General features: G+C 36.1%; 2 protein-coding genes across 6 annotated transcripts; one reads left to right on the top strand and one right to left on the bottom strand.

Annotated features, from left to right (window-relative positions):
• Window positions 1-5,792: 5,792 nt before the first annotated feature.
• LOC107738981 (ankyrin repeat and SOCS box protein 3-like) lies at window positions 5,793-18,609 on the bottom strand. Of its 5 annotated transcripts, none has more exons than XR_001639953.1 (13): window positions 18,432-18,609; window positions 17,834-18,032; window positions 13,321-13,479; window positions 13,105-13,217; window positions 12,108-12,240; window positions 10,338-10,515; window positions 9,931-10,137; window positions 9,570-9,839; window positions 9,270-9,321; window positions 8,120-8,288; window positions 7,113-7,931; window positions 6,426-6,510; window positions 5,793-6,246 (listed from the first exon to the last, which is right to left on the bottom strand). XR_001639953.1 is itself a non-coding variant. In XM_016550924.1 (10 exons), the coding sequence occupies exons 1-9, from the start codon at window positions 18,030-18,032 to the stop codon at window positions 8,131-8,133; spliced, it is 1,551 nt and encodes a 516-aa protein (XP_016406410.1). In that variant the 5' UTR covers window positions 18,033-18,609; the 3' UTR covers window positions 7,868-7,931; window positions 8,120-8,130. The 5 variants fall into 5 exon arrangements, 3 of the variants coding, with proteins under 3 accessions (XP_016406410.1, XP_016406408.1, XP_016406411.1); XR_001639952.1 differs by having other exon boundaries at window positions 18,410-18,434; XM_016550924.1 differs by lacking the exons at window positions 5,793-6,246; window positions 6,426-6,510 and having other exon boundaries at window positions 7,868-7,931; window positions 9,270-9,403; window positions 17,834-18,609.
• Window positions 18,610-19,203: 594 nt separating this feature from the next.
• On the top strand, window positions 19,204-22,340 carry LOC107738989 (putative glutathione-specific gamma-glutamylcyclotransferase 2; the record flags this gene model as incomplete). The annotated part of the gene is made up of 3 exons (XM_016550935.1): window positions 19,204-19,266; window positions 19,404-19,439; window positions 21,336-22,340. Coding segments are annotated over 3 exons (477 nt in total), but the record flags the coding sequence as incomplete, so codon positions are not given.
• Window positions 22,341-22,377: the final 37 nt, after the last annotated feature.

Genomic DNA, 22,377 nt, shown 5'->3' with positions numbered 1-22,377 from the left:
CTGTGTGGAGTGACGTGAAGGAAGGCGGACGTGAAATTGAGCAGCTCCTTCTACAACCTGGAACAGGTTTGGATAGGGCTGTACAGTGCGACGATTATGGTAAGGGGCGTTACATTTCCGACGCGTGCTTGCGGTGTTCGGCCAATCACAATGTACTGGGTCAGCTGGCCAATCAGAGCAGACTGCGCTTGTCAAAGGAGGGGGCTTTGTTGAAAACGACGTGTTTGAGAGAGGCGGGGCATAGATGACCTAATAATGTACAGTATTTGAAAAATAATGTGTTTTTTGAACATTAAAGAATGTCAACATATTCTGTTACACCAAATAATGATCTTTAAAATAGCATCATATGACCCCTTTAAAACCTCCCAGCTTTTCCGCCCCTGTTTTCACTCAAAACTAAACTACTCTGCGTGCTGTGCGCACGTGAGACTGTTACTTAAAACTGTGCTTTATGCTGGACAGTATTTATTTATCGCGAGTTGTTCAAATCGAATACGGTATCACTTTTTATCCATTTAACACATCCTTGCTGAATAAAAGTATTCTAAAAGTTTCTTTTTAAAAAAAAAAGAAAAAAAGAAGAATTTAAAAAAAAACATTCTGACCCCAAACCTTTTTTTTTTTTTTGAATAGTTGTTGTAGGCTGTGTTTAACACAAAATATTTATTTTGAATAAATACTGTTCTTTTTAACTTTGTTTATCAAAGAATCCTGAAAAAATATCACAGGTCCCCAAAAATATTAAGCAACACAACTGTTTCCAACATTGATTATAAATCAGCATATTAGAATGATTTGTGAAAGATCATGTGACACTAAAATCTGGAATAATGATGCTGAATATTTTGTGTGTGTGTGTGTGTGTGCTTTATTTATATTTATACATGTGTATTTTATTCACATCTTACTTTTATTATCTGTGTGTTGTTGTTGTTGTTGTTGTTGTTGTTCTGTCTGTGTACTGGAAGCTTGTGACACTAAAACAAATTCCTTGTATGTGCAAACATACTTGGCAATAAAGCTCTTTCTGTCTTCTGATATGCGTGTGTGTGTGTGTGTGTGTGTAATATAGCCTACAGTAGGCCTACTACAGTATAAATGAAAATGCATATTTTTCAATTAAAGAGAACTTATAGAATAAATATGGACTGCTTTGGGTGCTTGACACTTCATTGGTCATTTTGTGTTTTAAGAATGATATTCAAGTTTAAGATTACGCAGGAAGTTACTTAAATGTAAATTGTTTTATCTAGGTGTATACATTAGAGACTTTCCTTATTGATCACGTCTTACCTCAGGTAAAATGCACGTTTTCTTGCGTGGCTGGATGTTGGAATCACGTTGTTTGCATTCGCTGGCTGGCACAGAGCCAGAGACACGCACGTTTTTAAAGCGTTGCACATTATAACCAATCCCATACTATTATGTTGAGTTTATGAATACAAAGACCAATCAGAGGCGTTCAGATGAGTCACCGCTGAAACACGCCGTTTCGTCACTGCGCGCGCTGGCTGACTGAAATCTCTGGCTAATTATCTCATCAGAAACAACAAAGTGAAGATGTACGAATGTAAAGTAAGATATTAATTTTACAGTGTAAACAGCTTCTAGAGGAGAAACAATAATGTACAGTATGTGGAAAATGTGGGTTTTTTTTTTTTACTTTAAACCGCATAAACATTTCATTACACCAAATAACGTTCTTTTTAGCAGCATCATATGACCCCTTTAACAATCTATAAAGGTGCAAAATCTGTATTTCCAAGAGAGTAGGCTATACTTCCACAGCCTAATGTTGTATTAGTACCAGTTAAAACCCAGAATAGCCCTGAATTGAATGGCCAGAATTACCCTGGTCATATACAAACCACACACTCTCTCTCCCCCCCTTACTCGTTTCTTACTTTGTTATATTTTACCACTGTAACTAAGTTTTACTGGATCCATAAAGGATTAGGATCAGTTGCATTTGTTATTGTTTGTTGTGGAGTTTCTGTATAGACTGCTATCAAAATAAAAAGCACACTACCAGAGTGTCACTTTTTGATTTGTATTCGCTGGTTTTATTCAATTTGCTCAATGATGGTAAATTATTAGTGCTTAAAGATGTATTATTTTGATTTTCTTCCAGTATTTCAAAGGGAATGAGCTGTGTTCTGACCTGAAGCACAAGAAAAGCTAAAATGTTGGGGTTGAAGACAGAAAGCAATGAAACAACTTAATTTCATTTAATGTACATTCAAATTACAAAACATGTATATGTCACAGTTATACTACATTAACATTAGAATTGTAAACCGAAAAAAATCTAACAAATCAACAAGTGAGTTTTCACAATTTCTTACGAAAATTAATAATTTTCCAAACCTAAATAACTGGAGGCAGAGTTCTTTTTAACTCCATGTAGATCACAACCTCTGAAATCGGTTGATGATATGTAAACGTTATCGTGTTTTTATCCAGAAAAAAAAAAACCGCAGCTCCTCTGTTTACCTCCATTTATTTTTAAAGCAGTCTTGCCCTCACAAACATGGCGGACGCGTTGAACGACTCAAAGCGGCCAATGAGGCGTCTAGGTATTTATTATGTCTATGTTCAAAAATGCTCTTCTGAACCCTACGAGTGACGTCACGGACACTACGTCCATGTTTTTTTTACAGTCTATGATAAATACACGATGTTGTTTTGTTCATAATTGTTTATGCAATTTACGAAATTATACTTAATTTATATGAGTTAATGTAGACGTAATGCACGTTTTTTTATAGACGCATTTCCTTGTGTTTACAATTTAAATGTGCTGCATTATTTTGCTCATTGCGCCCTCCTGTGGCCTCGGGAGACAAGACAAAAGTTTCCTTAAAACCCATTTAATCTGCATATAAACATTAGAAATTAGATATTCGTTTAATTTTTATTGTGTGCTTGACTGTTGAAAAAAAATATTTGTTGTTTGTCTCAATAAATTGGGTTAATTTTAAAATACAGTGGTTACATTTAAAAAAACATTTTTTTATTGCTCTTGGTTTTAAAAAAGGTTATAAAAAATGTCAATAATTATCGATACCAAACGATATGAAACATTATATCGTTGATACATTTTTTAGCTATATCGCCCAGCCCTACCTAAATTTGTTGTTTTTCATTAAATATTCCTCCACTGTAGCTCTCAAATCTCATTTTAAAAAATCTCATTCTGTGTGTTCAAAGTTGGTCAATTGGTCAAATAGAACAGACTACTAGCATACTACTATTTTTACCATATCTTTATTTGGCAGAAATAGTAAGAGTAGTATGCAGTTCCAAATAAAGCAACAGTATTTCTGTCATGACAACTCTCGGAGTAATTGGCATGGTAATGTACATGACAGTGCTAATGTATTTGGTCTTGGCAGAATAGATCTGCTAAGCTGCTGCGGCAGAGCAAGTACCGAGACTTGCTACTGCCAATACATCCACAACATGCTGCTGTGAGCATTTAAGAAATATTGCTGCTGCAAATATAACACATGAAATAACCCCCCACAAAGCAGGAGACATAGAAGGGACAATACAAGCCAAAACAAGAAAACACCCCCCAACAAGCAGCTCTATCACCAAGACATATGTGCTGCTGCTGCTCCAAAGAGCCATGTGAACCGCATGTATTACTATCTATGTGTGCCTGGGCTACGCCGACCGGCTTAAGGCTAGTGGCCTATGACTATGTGAGCCTTGGCTACCACGCCGACTGGCTTAACTCTAATTAGAAGCACACTTATGTGTAATGTTTAATTAACAAAATGGATATATGTTGCAATCCGATAGATAAGCCCCCAGCACCCACCTGAGCAAATATCATTTTAGTCATTTGACAACTGCTGTTACTTTCTCCACTTCATCAGTCCCAGCAGCAGCGTAACAGCTTGTTAATTCATGTTCATGCAATGAGACGGACAAAGTTAGCCGATGCAAGCCATTGTAGTCTCTCGTGCAGATAAAAGTTGTCAAGTTACAGTGCACAAAAAACCCCTGGGTGGACTGACCTGAATGAACTGAAATAAAAGCAGAATATAAAATGTTCTTTCTCCGTTTTCTGAATTACAGAGCACAGCGAAAGCACACGTCGCACAAGCACATTTCTCCGAACTACACTACCCATAATGCATTTCACTCAGAACTAACTGTTACAGCCGTAGATAGTGATCTTCAGCATCTCCTGCAACACTGTCATCAATATGACTAGGATAAGTGCCTGCTTACAGCTGAAATCAACCACACACACTCATCACAATGAAAACATCAACCTTAGAAATAAGGAACGTGAACACTGGGATAATTGCCGATGTATATGGCGAACCCCCACTGAAATGCATACACAAGAATACTTATTTAATTTAACCTGTTTCATGTCCGTTACTATCATCCTCAGAGCGATTACATATGCTCTAAACTGCGTTTTGCTCCAGCTGTATAAACACAGATGCTAAATGCTGCTGCTAATATGCTTAATATTCGCTCCTGCATACAATGCAAACTGCTAACATTACACTTAGTTTAAACTTGATTATGGTTGCTAATTTTTTTATTCAATTAGTTAGACCACGCAATACACACAGCGATATGAATTAGAAGAGCATTCACTTATCTTAGATGTTCATTTCGCTGTTCTGAAGCAAGCTGCAACTGCTACGGCAAGCACTAGTCATATATTTGAATGTTGAGCAGCGAGCTCATTGGCTACCGATATAGAAGAGAACCAATCAGCTGTGCCATGTGATAATGATGTCATTAGGTCAGATTGAGTTAGACCTATCGGACTGCGCCATCTAGAGTTTCATGCCAGAACTCTGTATTTCTCATACTATGTGTATAAATAGCTGTGCTAAAACATTTGTGAGTATTTTTTGCATGCCAACAGATTTTCACCAAAGAACTAGTCATATATTTGAAGGTTGAGCAGCGAGCTCATTGGCTACCGATATAGAAGAGAACCAATCAGCTGTGCCATGTGATAATGATGTCATTAGGTCAGATTGAGTTAGACCTATCGGACTGCGCCATCTAGAGTTTCATGCCAGAACTCTGTATTTGTCTTTTGACAAAAATGTCCTTTAAATTTTGAAAATATTTCAACGTGTCATATTCATTCTTTTTAGTCAGTTTGACTAAAATGGTATAAAATTTTAGTTTTAATTTTTTTTATTAAACTTGTTTAGTTATCATCATGTTGTGTCTTTTCAGATCTGATAAATACAAAAAAAATATTAGAATTTTTTTTATGTATGAGTAATTTTGTTTATGAAATAAACACTGCATGTGAGAATCAATGGCAATTCCTGTCATTGACTTCAAATGTGGCGTGGCACGTTCATGAGTTTGAATTTTTTTGGCAGCCGGTAACAAAATGTTTTCATTGTATGTAAAAATAAAAAAAGAGAGAAGAAGAAATAAAGTTGCATAGGACTGAAACAGGTGAGTAAACAACAAAATTTCCAATTCTTCGCGAACTATTCCTTTAGCAAAACACTTCAAATCAATGAAAACCCCTCCACCCACCAACAGCACATCTTATATCAACACTGCAGTTCTCTTTTTCTATTCCCTGAAACAAATGTCCAAATGAAATGGCCCATTTCCTCTGTCCAGATTACTCCTGACAAAACAAACACACTGACACAAACACAAGCAAACGAATACATAATGACCTGTTTGTGAGGTGGCAAAGAGTAAAATCAATGAGATGAGACATGTAGGACCTGGAAGATAAAACAACAAATTGACTTGGAAAAACACATTCATCTCGTGTTCAGTGAAAGCCAGCAGAAGCCCATCACCCTTGTTTATTTCCTTGGAGTGTGTTAGCAGTGGGTAACAGACTGCACAAATGCAGTAAGATCCAGTACTCTTCCATCAAAAAGGCAAGAATTATCTAATCATACTGAGGAAAATAAATCATTCATACACCACCAAAGCTGGACGATTCCCAACAGGTGATGTAATATGCAGAAGCAAAGCAGCCTTAAAGCTTTTGTCCTTACTGATTAAAATCTATACAGTATTAGCATGTATGCACCTTGTATGAGATGGTCTAGGGGGGAAAAAACAACTCCCCTGGTAATATTTTAGCAGATATTTCCCATCAGCAGGTCGCCAGGCAACTGTGTCCTCATGATTCAGGTCCATGGCGAGGATAGCACAATGAGGCAATGATCACAGCTCTATGTTTCCAAGCTGGATCTTACACTGAGACAAACTAAATCCCTGCATAGAGAAATACGGGGAAAAAAAGAAAAAAAAAGCTCATTCACACAGATAAAAACACTGAAAAAGCTACATTTAATGTACTAGAGCCATGGTCAACTATGGTTGTGTAATTAACACTCAGAGAATCTAAGAGAAAGAAATCTTTACCACATTTCTGAAAAGCCTGAGAGACGTACCATGTGATTTAAATAAAGAGACAGGCAATGTGCTCCACTGTGATGATTTTCCCCAGAGCTCAAAGCCTCCAAATCCTGAGCCACTCTGGAATCAACAAAATTCACAGTATGAATGGTGGTGGCTGTTCAACAATTCGGGCTTATAGCTCTAAACGGGCGGACTGGCTTGGGGCTGCACGTCACACTGGCTTTTTATAGAACGTGCACCACATTTCAGGACTGATACATTTTAGATCAAGTTGCATCAATTATGTAAGTGCTCTATTCTAGACATCATTCCTCCGTGCTGCTATCAAGTTTTAATTAGGGTAGACAAATCAAAGGGGTTATTTGAGGCTGGGTTTTTTAACATTTATGTAAAATTTCATTGTAAACATCAGATAGTATACGTATCAATCTATATTGGAAATGTGTTAAAACACACACACATTCTAACACACACGTATGTTCTAGCAAATAGATGTATATATGAAATATATATGAAAATTATTTTCACACATAATATATCCAAAAATTTTCCTCAATGAAGTTTGAACAATCAGAAATTATATTTCTACTCCAATACGTTTTATAAAAATGAAAAAGAATGTGCAAATGTGAAAGATCAACATGAAGTCAGTCAGTCCTTTGGCTGTATTTCAAAAGCCTGATTGCTAATCAAAGGCGAACTGTTGGACCTGAGCTTACCTGCAGCACAAGAAAAGCTTAATGCACATGATTGCTAATGCCTTGCCTTTCCAGTCTCCCACAGAGAGGTGGCCTGATTGTCTAGAAGAACAAGGCACAGAGTTGCTGAGACACAGCCTCTGGTTTGCTCTGAATTCAAGGTATCAGGAAGGGAGCAGAAATGGCTCTCCTCTTTCACGTAGACAAGCTGCTAGGTAGTGTAGGTAGGACTGGCGGTTATGCTGTCAGTTATCCGTGTTCTCCCCCTGCTGTTTGCACATGGTATACAGTATTCCAAAAGAAATGGCTTGGAAATAAGGAACACCACGATGTTATATAACATGATTTTTGTAACACAATTATGCAAGCATCAGTTGGTCTTTCCATAATTGATGTTAAAGAGGTGTTAAAAACAATCTGCCAGGATATGTACTGTAGAAAAAATGTAAAACACTGGAACATTGGGTCTGTGTGAAATAGAAACAGATTAACTGCCTATTCATAAAGGCAAGACTCTATTCACAAAGCAGCAAGAGGTTGAGAGCATCACGCAGCAGAGATACAGACGATTTTAAATTAAGAGGCTTTTGAAGGTGTGCTATGCATATTCCTAAAAGGTAACATAAAATGTTAAATACATAGTATGACCAAAGGCAGATAGTAGCATCTCTGAATGAGTGTGGCTGCGTTGGCAATTAACATTCGAGGAGAGTATGCGTTTTTGAGGCAGAGTGACCTTGGAGGCAGACAGAGAGGAGAGCCGCTGAGAGAAAGACAACGAGGCAGACCAAAGACACGGAGCAGAGGTGAATTTCAACACCAACTCAGTATGAAGGCCAGCTGTGTAAGAGGGGAACAGAACAGTGAAGATAAATTGGTGGAATTCTCCATTTGTCCTCCCACATTTTCTAAATATCACGGTAATGAAAAGAGTCCAGCGTCATTGAGCAGTCATTAAAATTTTATTAACATTATATACAAAATACTGCAGTGGAACAAGTTGAGATTACTTAATTAGCCACACATGCCTGTCAGGCCGCTATGTAAGCAAGCCTGGGACGTCGCTGAACTGAAGGTAGTCCTGAAGCAGTGTGGGGATGGGCAGCTGTTTGATAAAGGAGGTCTTAGACAGAGCATTGCTGCCCACCGCTGCCCGCACTGCCAGTCTGCACAGATGGGTGAGGGTAGGGACTGATTCTACAACCAAAAGCAAAAGGTTACAGAGCTGTGGCCACTTACCACATCAGATGACACAGCTACAGAATGCAGTAGGACAACAGTTATTTTTTCAAAAATCTTTTTTTTGACATTACTTTCATTCAGCAGGGACACATTGAATGGATCAAAAGTGACAGTAAAGACTTTTACATTGTTACAAAAGATTCCCATTTCAAATAAAGGCTGTTCTTTTGAATGTTCTATTAATAACGAATCCTGAAAAAATGTGTATCATGGTTTCCACAAAAAATATGGTAACTGATCATAATAAAAAGTGTTTCTTGAGCACCAAAATTAGCATATTATATTTTTTTCTGAAAAATTGTGTGACACTGAAGACTATCACAGGAATAAATTACATTAAAATACAAGTGTTATAATATTTCACAATTTCTGACCATATAAATGCAGCCTTATACATATATAAAATATATTTGGAATATCATTAAATATCTATCAAATATCCATAAATTACTTAAATATGTTTTTCCCCCATCAGGGGAACAAAACATTTCAATCAGCCATATATTTTAAACAGATTAAAATGAAAATAATCATGGAAGAATGATACATTACATTTTTCATTTATGTGCATCTATATAAAATACATAGTATTTAACTGCATAAACATTTTGTTGTTGCTTTTAATTTGGTTCATTGAAACAATTTAAAATGATTCCAAAAAATAAATTGACCTTATCAACTATGATACAGAAACTCTTTAGAAAACTTCAAAAAGTGTAATGAAATTATTCACTATGTTACTCTTTAGGAAACTTAATGGACAAAAAAAGGTGTAATAAAATCATTCACTATGTTGCTTAATTTCATATTACCAACAAAATGATTGCAAATATAATGCAAATATTTGATATATGCAACATGCTGTTGGATACACTGAAAAACACCTGAAGTCATGAAGCCTACACATATATATGATTTAAAGTGTACAGGTCATACCGAAATGCTTCTGTGGCGTCCAGGTGCCATCTGCTCGACGGTGAGAGAGAATCTGAAGCATTGAGGAGGGCAAAGTCTTCCAATTAATGAACTCCAGAAAGAAATTAAGCACTCTGTTCTCAGCTTCTTCAAGCCTGCACCCAATTAGAGCATAACAGGCAGAAGTGAAGAGCTTAACACAGTGGTTTTTAACTCTGACGTTAATAATGCACAATCGTTTATTAAAAGGCACGCATGGTGAATCCACTCATGATTAAAATAAAAACCTGTGTGGCACAACAACCACAATATGTTGCTTACATTTTGTCCTGCAGGAGCAGCATGGGGTCCATTCCTGCTTTGAGCAGCAGGGGGAGCCAGAAAGAGGCGCTCTGCATCTCAGCAAGGGCTCTACGGGCCAGTTCTTCCAGTCGGTCACCCTGAGGGAGGCCAGCGTGCTCTAGGATCAAGGGCAGGTGCTCTGGTACGTGGCCCTGTAATGCAAAGGCGTAGATGCCCATGCTCACATGGGCCCCTGCTGCCAAGAGCATCAGAGTGATTTCACGAATCTGGTGACACTCGCTGTTCAAACTGAGAGACGAACAGGAAAAAATATGTCATACTGTCCAACTGATTGTGTTTAAAATAAAAAGCGGGACACAAGTGTACATCTATGTCATACTTCCAAGAGTTGCACCACAGAGCCATGTCCAAAGGGCAGCTGTAGCCAAACTGTCGACAGCTTTGGGCATCTGGACTGTAGCCCTTCTTTAGCAAGGCCCGCAGGCTGTCCGCTTGCCCGCTAAGTACTGCCAAATAAACTGGACTGACCTTTCCCTCGCCCCGGTCACATTCTCGCTTCGTTACCGGAATCAGCTTCTCTAAAATACTATAGAGAACGACAAGAGATGAGCAGCCAGATTAATGCAGTTTAGCAAAGATTATTTCAAAAAGGCCAAAGTTACACTCTCAACATCTTCGTTTAAAAAGTACTAAAGGTTAGCTTTCAAATGTGTATATCATTATACAAAGTAAATGTTGGCATGGTCTTCATAACCATTTGACAGACCCAGTACGTCATTGCCATACCTAAGCCGACTGAACTGGGACGCAGCATGGATGGGTAGCTGCCAGCAGTCCTCATTGCAGTACAGGTTGGGGTCAGCTCCATGGGCCAGCAAAAGCTCCACACACCGTACGTGGCCCTCCTGAGCGGCAATGAGCAGCGGTGTGGCCAGATCGTTTGCCTGGCAGTTCACATTCGCCCCTGTGGCAATGACAACCTGTGCTTAGGCAACCAAACTCTAATACATTACTGCAGTGTTGCTTTTTTTTCTTCATTTAATAACAATTCATGCGTATTAGGTAAATGACAAACAATGTCCACCATAAAGAAAATGAATCTTTCAAAAATATAGGTTATGCCAAGTTTTATAAATGTCTTTATTGTATTCGTTTTGGTTTCATATGATTTTCATGAACTTTTATATTTGAATTTGTAGTTATCATGTAAAAAATAAAACAATTTCCCTGTTCCTGTGGCTCAGTTGTAGAGCATTGCGTTAGCAGCGCAAAAGGTCATGGGTTCGATGCCCAGGGAACACACATACTGGTAAAAAATGTATAGCCTGAATGCACTGTAAGTTGCTTTGGATAAAAGCGTCTACTAAATCCATAAATTATTATTATTATAAAATATATGTTGCATGATATAAACATTCACTACCAAAAATGTTCAAAATGTGGGGTTGGTAAGATTTTTTGGTTTTGTTTTGTTTTTGAAAGAAGTCTCTTATGCTCAACAAGGCTGTATTCATTAGATCAAAAATACACTAAAACAGTAATATTGTGAAATATTAGTACAATTTAAAGGGGTCATATGATGCGATTTCAAGTTTTCCTTTCTCTTTGGAGTGTTACAAGCTGTTCGTGAATAGATAAGATCCCTAAAGTTGCAAAGACTAAAGTCTCAAACCCAAAGAGATATTCTTTATAAAAGTTAAGACTGGTCCACGCCCTCCTAAAACGCCTCGTTTAAACACGCCCCCACATGTCTACGTCACTGTGTGGGAAGATTTGCATAACACCGCCCAAATGTTCACGAAAAGAAAGAATGCATAACTTTATTGTTGCTGCCGCTACAAAATAATGTTCTTTTTAGAAACATCATATGACCCCTTTAAAAAATGTTTTCTATTTTAACAATTATATTTTTTGGAGTCACACCACATGACATTTTACAACATAAACTAACCTTGCTAAAAAAAAACTAAAAAGCTCAAATCTGTTATTTTAAGAGACTTATTGACTTTGTCAAAGAGTCACAAGGGTCTGCAGGGGGGTCTTCACAATATAAATGATTTGCCATGACTTTACTTTAGCAGACTGTTTTTAAATATTAATAAGCAGCAATGCAACCAAACTACATAAAGTTTTCCTTTGGATAATTTTATTTGCTTAAAGAGATTTTTTTCTTCATTACTAGATCAAGATTAGACCTGACTTTGTCCCCCACCCCCCTCCCCCCCCAAAAAAAGTGTAAACATGAATTCTAATTCAGAAATTAAAAACATACTCGAAGATTGTATTCAAGTTTCTTTATGTATGAATTGCATTTTTGAATAAATGAATAGATCTGAACAAAAATGAGCGGCATGTCATTGACCCTTCATTCAAACTCTTTATCTGCCTCTGAAGAATGTGTCACTGTAAACAGCACTGTGGATACAGTAGCGATAACTCTGATGTTGCAAGAGTTAACACTGAACATTGACCAAAGCATGTAATGTACAAAAAGAGAAACATATAGCTGGCTAGCTGCAGCTCGTACAGGGTTAATCATTAAAGAAATGTTCTCACCGGCATTTGCAAGAATTTCCAAGCATTGGTGATGTCCATATTGCGCAGCAACAAATAAAGATGTGATCCCATAGTCATCAACAGCTTCCAGAGAGCACATGCTCACCAGGTACCTCACAATCTCAGTATGGCCCTGGAAATGGTTTTACAGATATTTATTTCATCAGTTTTTTGATTAAAGACTTTGGTAACTGCCTTGGATGTAGGATTTAAAAACTTGATTAAATTAGAAAAAAAGCTAAATGGCCTTGGGCTTTCATTTTTTTAAGTTCAATTAAACATTTAGATAAAAATTTATTGAAAGAGGTATAAATTTAAAAGTAGCCATAACGAGCTACATAATCATTTGATTGTTGTTATGTGTTTCTTCCTGCTAACTGATAAACATTTACACTTAAAAGTGAGTGAGAAGAGCTGCAGAACTTCTTAAAGGGGTCCTATTATGCTCTTTTACAAAGTCTTGATTTTGTTTTGGGGGTGTACTAGAACAGGCTCTAATACTAGGTTGTTCGAAAAACATTATTTTTCACATATTTTACAACACCTCTCTGAGCGTGATTTAAACCCGGATGATTGTAACCACTCTAAGTTCGTCTGCCTTGGGAAAGCTAGCGTGTCTCCGACATAGTGATAAACACTCGTTGCCTTCTCTAGTGCAGCTCAACCAGGTCTCGTCCCATTCGTCGATCTTTGTGATATCACAAATCCCGGAAAATGTGCGTTGTAGTCCAAACGAGTCGTTCGTTGTGGTTTTTGTGATTGTAATGTAAGTGATTTCTGTTAAATAAAATATCTCCTTTTGAAGTGGACTTTGAGCTTTGTAACTCCGCAGATCTTTTTTATGCTCAAACAGCAACATTACAGACTAACTAAAGTTGAAAAAGTGAAAAAGCATAATAGGACCCCTTTAAGGCATGTGAATGTAGTGTCTGTGCAAATGTTTCCAAAACATAAAAGCTTCGTAAATCATAAATTAGTTATAGATTAAAGCTATAACCTTGTAAACAGCTTGATGGAGACAAGACCAGCCTGACACCGAGTACGTCCCATTGACTTTTGCCCCATTTTCCACCAGCAGCTCTACCACATCTTCGTGCCCACCATCTACAGCTAGGAACGAAAAAATGAGACAAACATAGCATATAACAAGACTCAAAAAAGGAAAAATACACACGGTAAACAAGATCTGAGACCATGATTCTAGGTACTTTACCTGCAAAAAGGGGACAGGAGAGCTCATTGGTTGTCCTGTTAATGTCCGCACCACCCTTGATAAGCCACTTCACTGCCCGGAGGTGTCCATTCCTCGCAGCAAAGTAAAGAGGAGTCTCTGAGTTATGTGTCAAAGTGTTGACGTAGTCTTCGCAATTGACTGAAGCGAACAGGGACATACAACTAATGAATTGCACATTAGAGAAAAAAAAGTCACATATACAGTTTCATAATTACTACACATACTAGAGTGTCAAAAGAGCTCTGATTATTGGTATTTAATAGTTCACCCAAAAATGATATTCTGTCATCATTTACTCATTCTCCTTTCATTAAAACTGTATTGATTTTATTTATTTTACTGATTTAGTTTCTTCTGCGAAAACAAAAGACGATTCTATCATGTTTATTATTATTATTTTAAATGCTTCTAAAAAAAAAATTTATTACAGTTTTAGTTATTTTAGTACTAAAAACAAATTAGAAATGTTGCCTTGGCAACTAGCTGAAATAAAATTTAAAAAAATTTTCAGTTAATCTTTATTTTATTTCAAATTGTTTTAGTTAACGATAATAACCATAAAAAAAAAAACGAGAAAAAAAAATTCACTTGTCTGTACCATAAGGGGAACATTTTCAAGAATGACAACTGAAATTTCAGTTTGTTTCACACAAAACTAGCCAAAACTTGCAATGTGGTGCACAAGTGGTAAAGATAAACGTTCTCGCACAATTACGTCTGTTGTTGAGATTGATGGCCCCATTCCCCATTGGTTTATAATTTAACGAGCAATGGAAAAGAGCTGCGTGAACATTTTGCCAAGTATGTCCTTTTGTGCTTTACTTAAAGTCATACATGTTTGGAATAATAATAATAATAATAGTAATAATGAGAAGAAAAAAATAAGAAATGTATAAATATTAATAAAAACCTATTACATTTATAAAATTTCCCTTTATTTTTCAATGTCTTCTCTACTTCCAGCACTCTTGAAAACTTGCAGTGCTTGTTATTCATAAGTTTGCAGAATTGTTTTGCATGTATTGAAAATCATGATCCATTTGTTTGATTCTATGCAGAGAGCAGCCCCCCTTTAGACAAAATAAAGAACCCTCAAACAGCAGTTGGTAAGATTTTAATGATATGATCTTTGCAGAACTTTTTTTATTTAATCAATTACAATTAATATTATTAGTATTAGTATTTGTATTAAGGATAGTAAAAAGACTTGGTGACAGGACCAGGTTAGCCTTATGGACAACTTGGCATATTCTCAATGGCATCACATCCAGGGGTGCACCCTGACAAGTTTGATATGTAGCACTGCACATCAACATTTCAACCCAATGGCAAGTGAAGTCTATCATTATCTTTATTTCAGTATAAATATCATCCATACTACTTCTGGAACAGCACACAGTTGGCATTACCATGTGGTAGTATCACAAAGTTTTTAATAGCCATTAAATCGAAAACAAAAAAGTTTTGAACAGGCAAAATTGTATTGTGTGGTGCCCCTTGACCCAGTGTGTTTAATCTGGTGAAATTGTTATAAGGACTCCAAGTCCCTAACTTTACACCCTTTCCCACAGAGAACAGTTCTGCTGTTGTTACCTATCAAAACAAATTTCAGAAAACGATGAGGTACGTATTTATTTAATTAAATAGTATATATAGGAGAGACTGGGGCTACTTGTTACTTCTTATTCTAGGGTATTTCTCTAGGTTGGTTTAAGTATTTTTTCTTCTTTTGGGCATTTATCTCAAAGCCTACAAAAACTACTGAACATACAATATTAACTGAACATACCAAAGTGAGACATTTTCTCACAATATGTGGCAAGTTGTCACAATGAAACCTGCCATTAAACATCATATTTGGTAACAGCTAAATATACGTAGTAAGATTTAGGGCTGCACGATAAATCGCAAAAAATCGCGCCAATATGAACGTGGTTTTGCGCAGCTCGTCAGTGAACAACGGCTCTGTGTAGTAAATGCTGCTCAATGTGAAAGCACGCACATGATGGAGATTTACCGCTGATTACAGAACCGGCTTTTCTGACAAGATGCGCGTTAAATATCGCATGCGATTTATCGTGCAGCCCTAGTAAGATTCATGAAATTTATGAAACTGGGAATTTTTTTGGAAATAATGTACACAAACAACAGAATATTATTTTTCTAACAATATTGTAATGAATAAATTGTATAAAATTACATCATATAAAAGTGTGGTTTAATATTATGCACTTCTGTACATAAAAGCAACAAAAATATTACTCTGAATTTTGAAATAAACTGTTGTCTAGGTCTTCAATCCTACTCCTGGGGACCCACTGTCCTGTGAATTTTATTTCCAACCTGCTTCAGCACAGGTGGCCTGTAATTTCTTTCCAAGTAATCCTGAAGCACAAAGATGATTTGCTGGTTTAGGTGTGTTTGATTTGGGTTGTAACTAAACTCTGCAGGACAGCGTGTCCCCAGGAGCAGGACTGAAGATACTGTTGTAATGTAGGAGAGTTTGAATTTGTGATTTGAGAGTTGATTGTTTAAATCCAACAACTCCTAAAGAAAACACACAATTGTAACATTGATTGAGACAACTTCCCTGTGACAGCCAAACTCAATCTTTCCTATAAAATGACACTCTATGTAACAGTACATCAAAAAGTAAAAAACAAAACAAAAATTGAGTTGTTGATTATAGGCCCTACATCAAGAATAATATATATATTTTTAAAAATACAATTCTGTTACATTTCTTGATAATGTTTACATTTTCATACAGGTTGATATTGGTGATGTAATAATACACAGTGAAAAATGGAAGAAGATACAGGCTAATTTAAAGGACAGCTTGTTTGTGAAAGAACTGGCAGTGTGCATTTGGGGAACAAGCACACTGGCCAACCGTAGCCTGGAAGGAAAAAGCTGTACCACCACAAAATCTGATCCTAGGCCCCCTCTGACACCTCACAAATTTAGAGCACTTAAAGGTAAGTGTTGTGTGAACTTTAGAGAATTATGTAAATATTAAATGTTTTTTCGTGGAACAATGATTGACCAAGAGTGCTGATATGTATAACTGTTGTATACATTCTCGTTTGATCATCTAGAATTGGTTATTATATAGTATAGACACTTTTCTATCACTAGGCTGAACTAACAGCTCTGGTCACAAATTTGTGTTCTTTCTTTGCAGAATTTGCGATACGTCATTTGCTCAGTCAGTCCATTCTAATGCTGATTTCACAGCACCACAATTGAAAAAGAAACAATCAGTGTGATCATTATAGAATCAGTATAAAAACAGTAACCATTTACCTTGATAGTGGAAATGGAGGTTTATGAGATGCTACTAGCAAACAAAATATCTGGTCCCTACTAGATGTTTCTGACTTGTATTCTGTTCATGTAAATAGTATGAAATAAATAATATATATATATATATATATATATATATATATATATATATACAAATGTATACATTTTATATATAAATTTATAGACAGCAATATATAGACAGCAACATTTATATATAAACAATAACGCGCAGTGTTTATGGCAGCTTGTAAATCAGACGGCAACTGATGGGAGTCTCGATTTTCGGCTAGATCTGTTTTTGCCCTTGGCAAGTATGACTTCATTTTGTTATCTTTAGCATTTTAATTACTGTGATGTGTCCACACCTATGCAAACCGAGTGAACAAACCCAACCAGACTCGTCAGTGGCACACGGACCCTAGAAAAACCCGTCCATCGATATGTGGAGTAACTTTATGTGTTCAGACCATAGGGGTTCAGACACACAGTGAGCTGTCAACAGGAAGCATGTGGGTTTTTGGGGAAGCAGAGCTTAAGGCCAGAGCAGGAAAACTTGGGCGCTATTTAACAGAAAAAATTTAAGACATCAACAAAAAAAATAAGTCAAATAAGTGAATTCTCATGTTACGTAAGCTGCTGAAAACTGTTAGCAGTTCGTAGTTCAGTTATGTTGTTAGGTTATTACTGCCAGTTAATTACACTAAGTAATTTTTCTCATATAAATTCAAGGACACAAAAAACAAAATGTGTTTTAATGAAGATTGTTGAATGATATTCACATAAATAAACTGAATTCTTCTCCTGAATGTCTGTTTTTGTGCTCCTTTCTTAAAGCAGAACAGGCTTAGGACATGTATTGTAACTGGAAGCTGTTAAAAACAATTGTTAATAATTATTCATCAATAACTAGCTACTGAAAAAAAATATCTATCACCAGCATAAGCTGGATATGGGTGGTCTAACCAGCTACCAGCTACCATGTTCCAAAACACAGCTTGAGCTGGTCATGCTGGTTGACCAGCTTGAGCTGGTGTAGCTGGTTTTTCCAGTAGGGACATGAGGTTGATGCCATATTTTGCCATAATTTGCATTTCTATGTGAACTATCCCTTCCTTGTCTAAACAGGTCACTCTATTTGATGGTCCACAAGTTCAGAGTAGCTAAACCCCCCATCTAAAGTTCTTACCGGCTGCAGGGAGGAGAAGCCGCACACACTCCGCTGATCCAGCCGCCGCAGCCTCATGCAGGGCGTTCCAGCCCCGGTTATCTTTCACGTCCACCGCGAAGCCTCTCTGGATGAGCTTCTGCACCCGTCGACCTTTCCCCTCCCGGGCTGCCAGCGCGACGGCTGAGCAGGTGTCTCCATAGCACTCCGTGAAGTCCATCTGATTATTCTCCGTTTAAACACAACACAAACATTACTGAAAGAGTTCGTGCTCTGCCATTTACACACAGCGGTTCTGACTGAATGCAAGTTGACAGCTGCTGGTCTTAAATTACACCTGACTTACACTGCAGTGCCACAGGTTAAACCTCTATAATGCACAACCAAGTGAAGTTCACACTAGGTTAACGTTACATAAATAATCATAAACTGGGCAGATAACGGTGCTTTGATTGCAAAATAACGAGTTAACTGCTTTTAGAATACGTTAGTCTAGTAATTTAGTTCGACTTTCTCACTTTGAATCTTTAATATGTCCACAAGACAATAAAAAGATAAAGCAAAACTCATGTTACGTCCTAAAACATCGGTACACACATAAGAGAGTGACAAAATTCACATTCGAATCGTTTTAGGTCAGGATGAATTTAATGGACATTTCCGACGATGCTGTTTTCTGATTGGCTGATTCAGAGCTCCGGCTAGAACACACACGTGTAATTTTTCGTTCCGTCCATGAAAAATAAGAGGAAATAAAAAATAGCAACAACAACAACATAAAAACGAATCCATGTATTATGTTTGACATATTTTTAGCTGATCCGCCCACCAAACGGAAACCATGTCACCAAAAGGAGATATTATTCAATAATAGCTTAAAAGTCCTTTTTTGTTCAGTATTCTTCATCGTCATCTTTAACTAGATATAATTACATAACACAAGACAGCAATATATACAACAAAAGTGATACAAAGCATTGCTTGTCTATTGAACAAGTAGGGTTCCTACGGTCAGAAAACCTAAAAATATAATTTTAATTTGTGCGATATAAATGAAAATACCTTAAAAATAAATAAATAAATAAATGCGATTTACTTTTTCTGTTTATGCTCAGCTCTACAGATGTAACTTTCTTTAACGTTACATAAAAAACAATTACGTTATATTTCATCCGAATGCCGTTGGTACTACAGTTATTACTGTAAATATCCTGCAAATTACTACAGTATTGTATTAAATATAATGGTGGATATTCTGGCTATCATGGTAGATTATTTATTTATTATTTTGGTTGTTGTTATAAGGGTTTATTTTTAAAGCCGGCGGTAACCTGGCTTTTATTTTGAAAAATAATCTCTACTATTACCCTGTTCATACATTCAACTAATGCCTCAAAGGTTTCAGTCGCAGATTCTGGCAGGGAAGTACGGATCATCGAGGGGTGCCTGGAAAGGTATGGACCAGATTATTCCCTATCAAAGTCATTCGAGTTTATGAACAGCAGGCGTACAGTCGTAGTGACCTTTCAGGATGACAGAGCACTTTACACAGTACGATTAACACTTTTAATTCTTATTGATTCTATTTCAGCCTGGCCGAGTGGTGACATTAATAGAGGACCCCGAGGTAATGACTGTCAATATTGCTTACAATGCCGATATATGGCTCATTACATTCCACGAATGCGGTATACTTTTTTGTCCTATTAAATTTGTTTTTTTCTAAACATGGAAGGCACTTTTTTTAGACTTTAGATATATTTGATAAACTATTATCTAATATAATTTTTTACTACATTTGTAATTACCTTGCATTAAATTAATATAAATTTTAATTATACAACGTAATTAAAAATATATTATTTTATATTATAAAAATTTATATTTAAAATAAGCTGTTACTTATATAACCTTGAATGAAATGTAGCTAGTTTTAAACTTCACATTTCTGTACCCAACCTTAAAATGGTGATTATGCAGTATTTTTAGTGTTAATTTATTTTTTATAATTCACAATAATAGTTTATACATTTATTATTTTATTTTTTTAAACAAATTATTATCTAACGATTAACCTCGCATGAAATTTAAATAGTTTTAATCGCATAAAATTAGGGGTGCTCCGATCAGGATTTTTGAGGCCGATCACATATCACAGAAAGCAGTATCTGCCGATACCGATCACCGATACTGATCTTTTTAAAGCCTTCTTTTTTATCATTTATACCTATTTATAGTGATACTCCAATCAGGATTTTTTGACATTTATTCAGGGCCTGAATTTCATTTTTGAAAATGGGTGACTCTTGTGAGAGGGGAAGCAGCACTGACTGTGCTTTTACACAGGAGTCTGCTACTGATCCGTGGCTGATCACCACAAACACAACATTTATCCATTATTTTGATTTCAGATCCAAACATTGTCACTGAAAATGCTTTTTCAGCATTGCAATTATTTTTTATTATTATTATTTTACACAGTACAGTAATACAATCTTTCACAGACATGTTTAAACAATAAATATAAACACAATAAATATAAAACACATTATTCAATGCTTTTTACTTTTGCATTTACTTAGATTTATATATTAAGTTGCTCAAGCAAGTGGCAAAACATTTAAACTACTTTTCTTACGTTATCACAAACTTACCATTGACAGAAATAGTCTGCTGCGAGTGTGCATGAGCGCACGGTCTCCAGGAGAGCGCGCGAGCGCGGAATGGTTAAACACTGGTAAGAATTTAAAAGTAATGCAATTTATAAACTTTAGTGACGATGTGACACTGCCTCGATTGTGCAAGTGACAATTCCTGTGTAAAACTGTGCAGCGTGCAGCTCGCTTATAGACAGACGCGATGTTATTTAATGAAGAAATATTAAGGTGAGTACCTCACCTTCAGCATTATAATTATTTAACCGGCGCCAGACAGACTCACGGCACCGTTGAAATTGTTTTTTTGAGATCGGCCTTTTTAGACACCGCCGATCAATCATCCCAACGTGATTATCGGCCGATAGTGATTGGTAGCCGATCAATCGGAGCACCCCTACATAAAATATCTGTATCCGGCCTTATAATGGTCATGTATTTGTTAATTAACTTTAAAAATATTTTATTAATGTTTTTTTCCCCATTCATTTTTAAATAAACTATTATAACTAACATAATTTTCTTTCAATTAACTTTAATATTTTTAATTGTATTAAATTAAAAAAAGATGTATTAAAACATTTTTATACATTGTTTATTTATTAATTTACTTTAATAGGTTTATACTTTTATAAAAACATAAATTCTAAGGTTCAACATGAGTCAACTTCTGTGATTTAAACACTTTCACTGACCATTTATTTAATAATATATATATTTTAAAGAGTTTTAGACCCTGTTTTGTTCTATATTAATGGGAAGTGCCATATATTATATTTGTGATGTATCATTTAATAATAGCATATGAGATTTACATACATACATCCAAACATTTTTTCTTGTTGTTCGTTCACTCTATTTGCCTGCAGGGCTGTGTGTGGGGCGTTGCTTATAAGTTGCCATCAGGTCGAGAAAAAGAAGTGAAAGAGTATCTGGACTACAGAGAGAAAGGCGGTTACGGGGTGATCGCAGTTACATTTCATCCCAAAGATGAAGGACACAAACCAATGCAGGACACATTGCTCTACATCGGCTCCTGTGACAACCCAAATTACCTTGGCCCAGCACCTTTGGAAACAATCGCTCAGCAGATTGTGAAGTCTGTAGGCCCCAGTGGCAAGAATACAGACTACCTCTTTGAGCTCGCCGATGCCATCAGGCAACTAATGCCTGAAGACCTAGATGATCACTTGTTCTCTTTGGAAAGTCTTGTGAAGGAGCTGCAGAAGCAGGAGAAGATGAAGTGATCTGATATAGTCTGCTTTGTCCTTAATCTTCTGGAAAAACTCAGGAATTGTCTTTTTTTTTTTTGTTCCTCATATATAGATTATGATATCTGATGTATGCTAAAAGGGATTACCTGATAAAGCGTTAGATAAGCAGTACTTAAACTACTGTTCTGTTTTTAAGTAGGTTGTTTAATATATGGTAGTCTCTTGACAGAATGTTTTAATCTACACTTGATTTTACAACGTGACATTTCACATAATTTGTCTCGCGTTAAACCTTGAGATACAAATCAAGAACTTAAATGGATTTCAGTATATTGCACATAATATATAATGTCATTACGTCCATGAAAATGTAAATGAAGGGACAATTTAATTTTCAGAGGCTGGTTTATTTTACTCGGAATACTTGAATGTGTTACAAAGCTATTTCCTATTATTTTAAAAGTTCCTTACCATCCTAATCTTCAAATAAGCTATAGCAAGGTGAATCTCATGAACATAACATGTTTAAGTCACCAATTTACCCCCCAGAAAAAAATAAAATAATTTGAATAAACCAAATTAAACATGTTCTTGGAACCTTAAAGAATTATTTTGCATTGTATAACATTTTAATGACATTTAACTGTTTTCCAACCAAAATCACACTAACATTGTACTTTTTTTTTTTTTTTTTGCA

Source organism: Sinocyclocheilus rhinocerous, unplaced genomic scaffold (genome assembly GCF_001515625.1).
Source record: "Sinocyclocheilus rhinocerous isolate Xijiao unplaced genomic scaffold, SAMN03320098_v1.1 scaffold735, whole genome shotgun sequence".
NCBI lineage: Eukaryota > Metazoa > Chordata > Actinopteri > Cypriniformes > Cyprinidae > Sinocyclocheilus > Sinocyclocheilus rhinocerous.
Note: the sequence above shows the minus strand (reverse complement) of the source record. Positions and strands in the feature narration are given on the sequence as shown.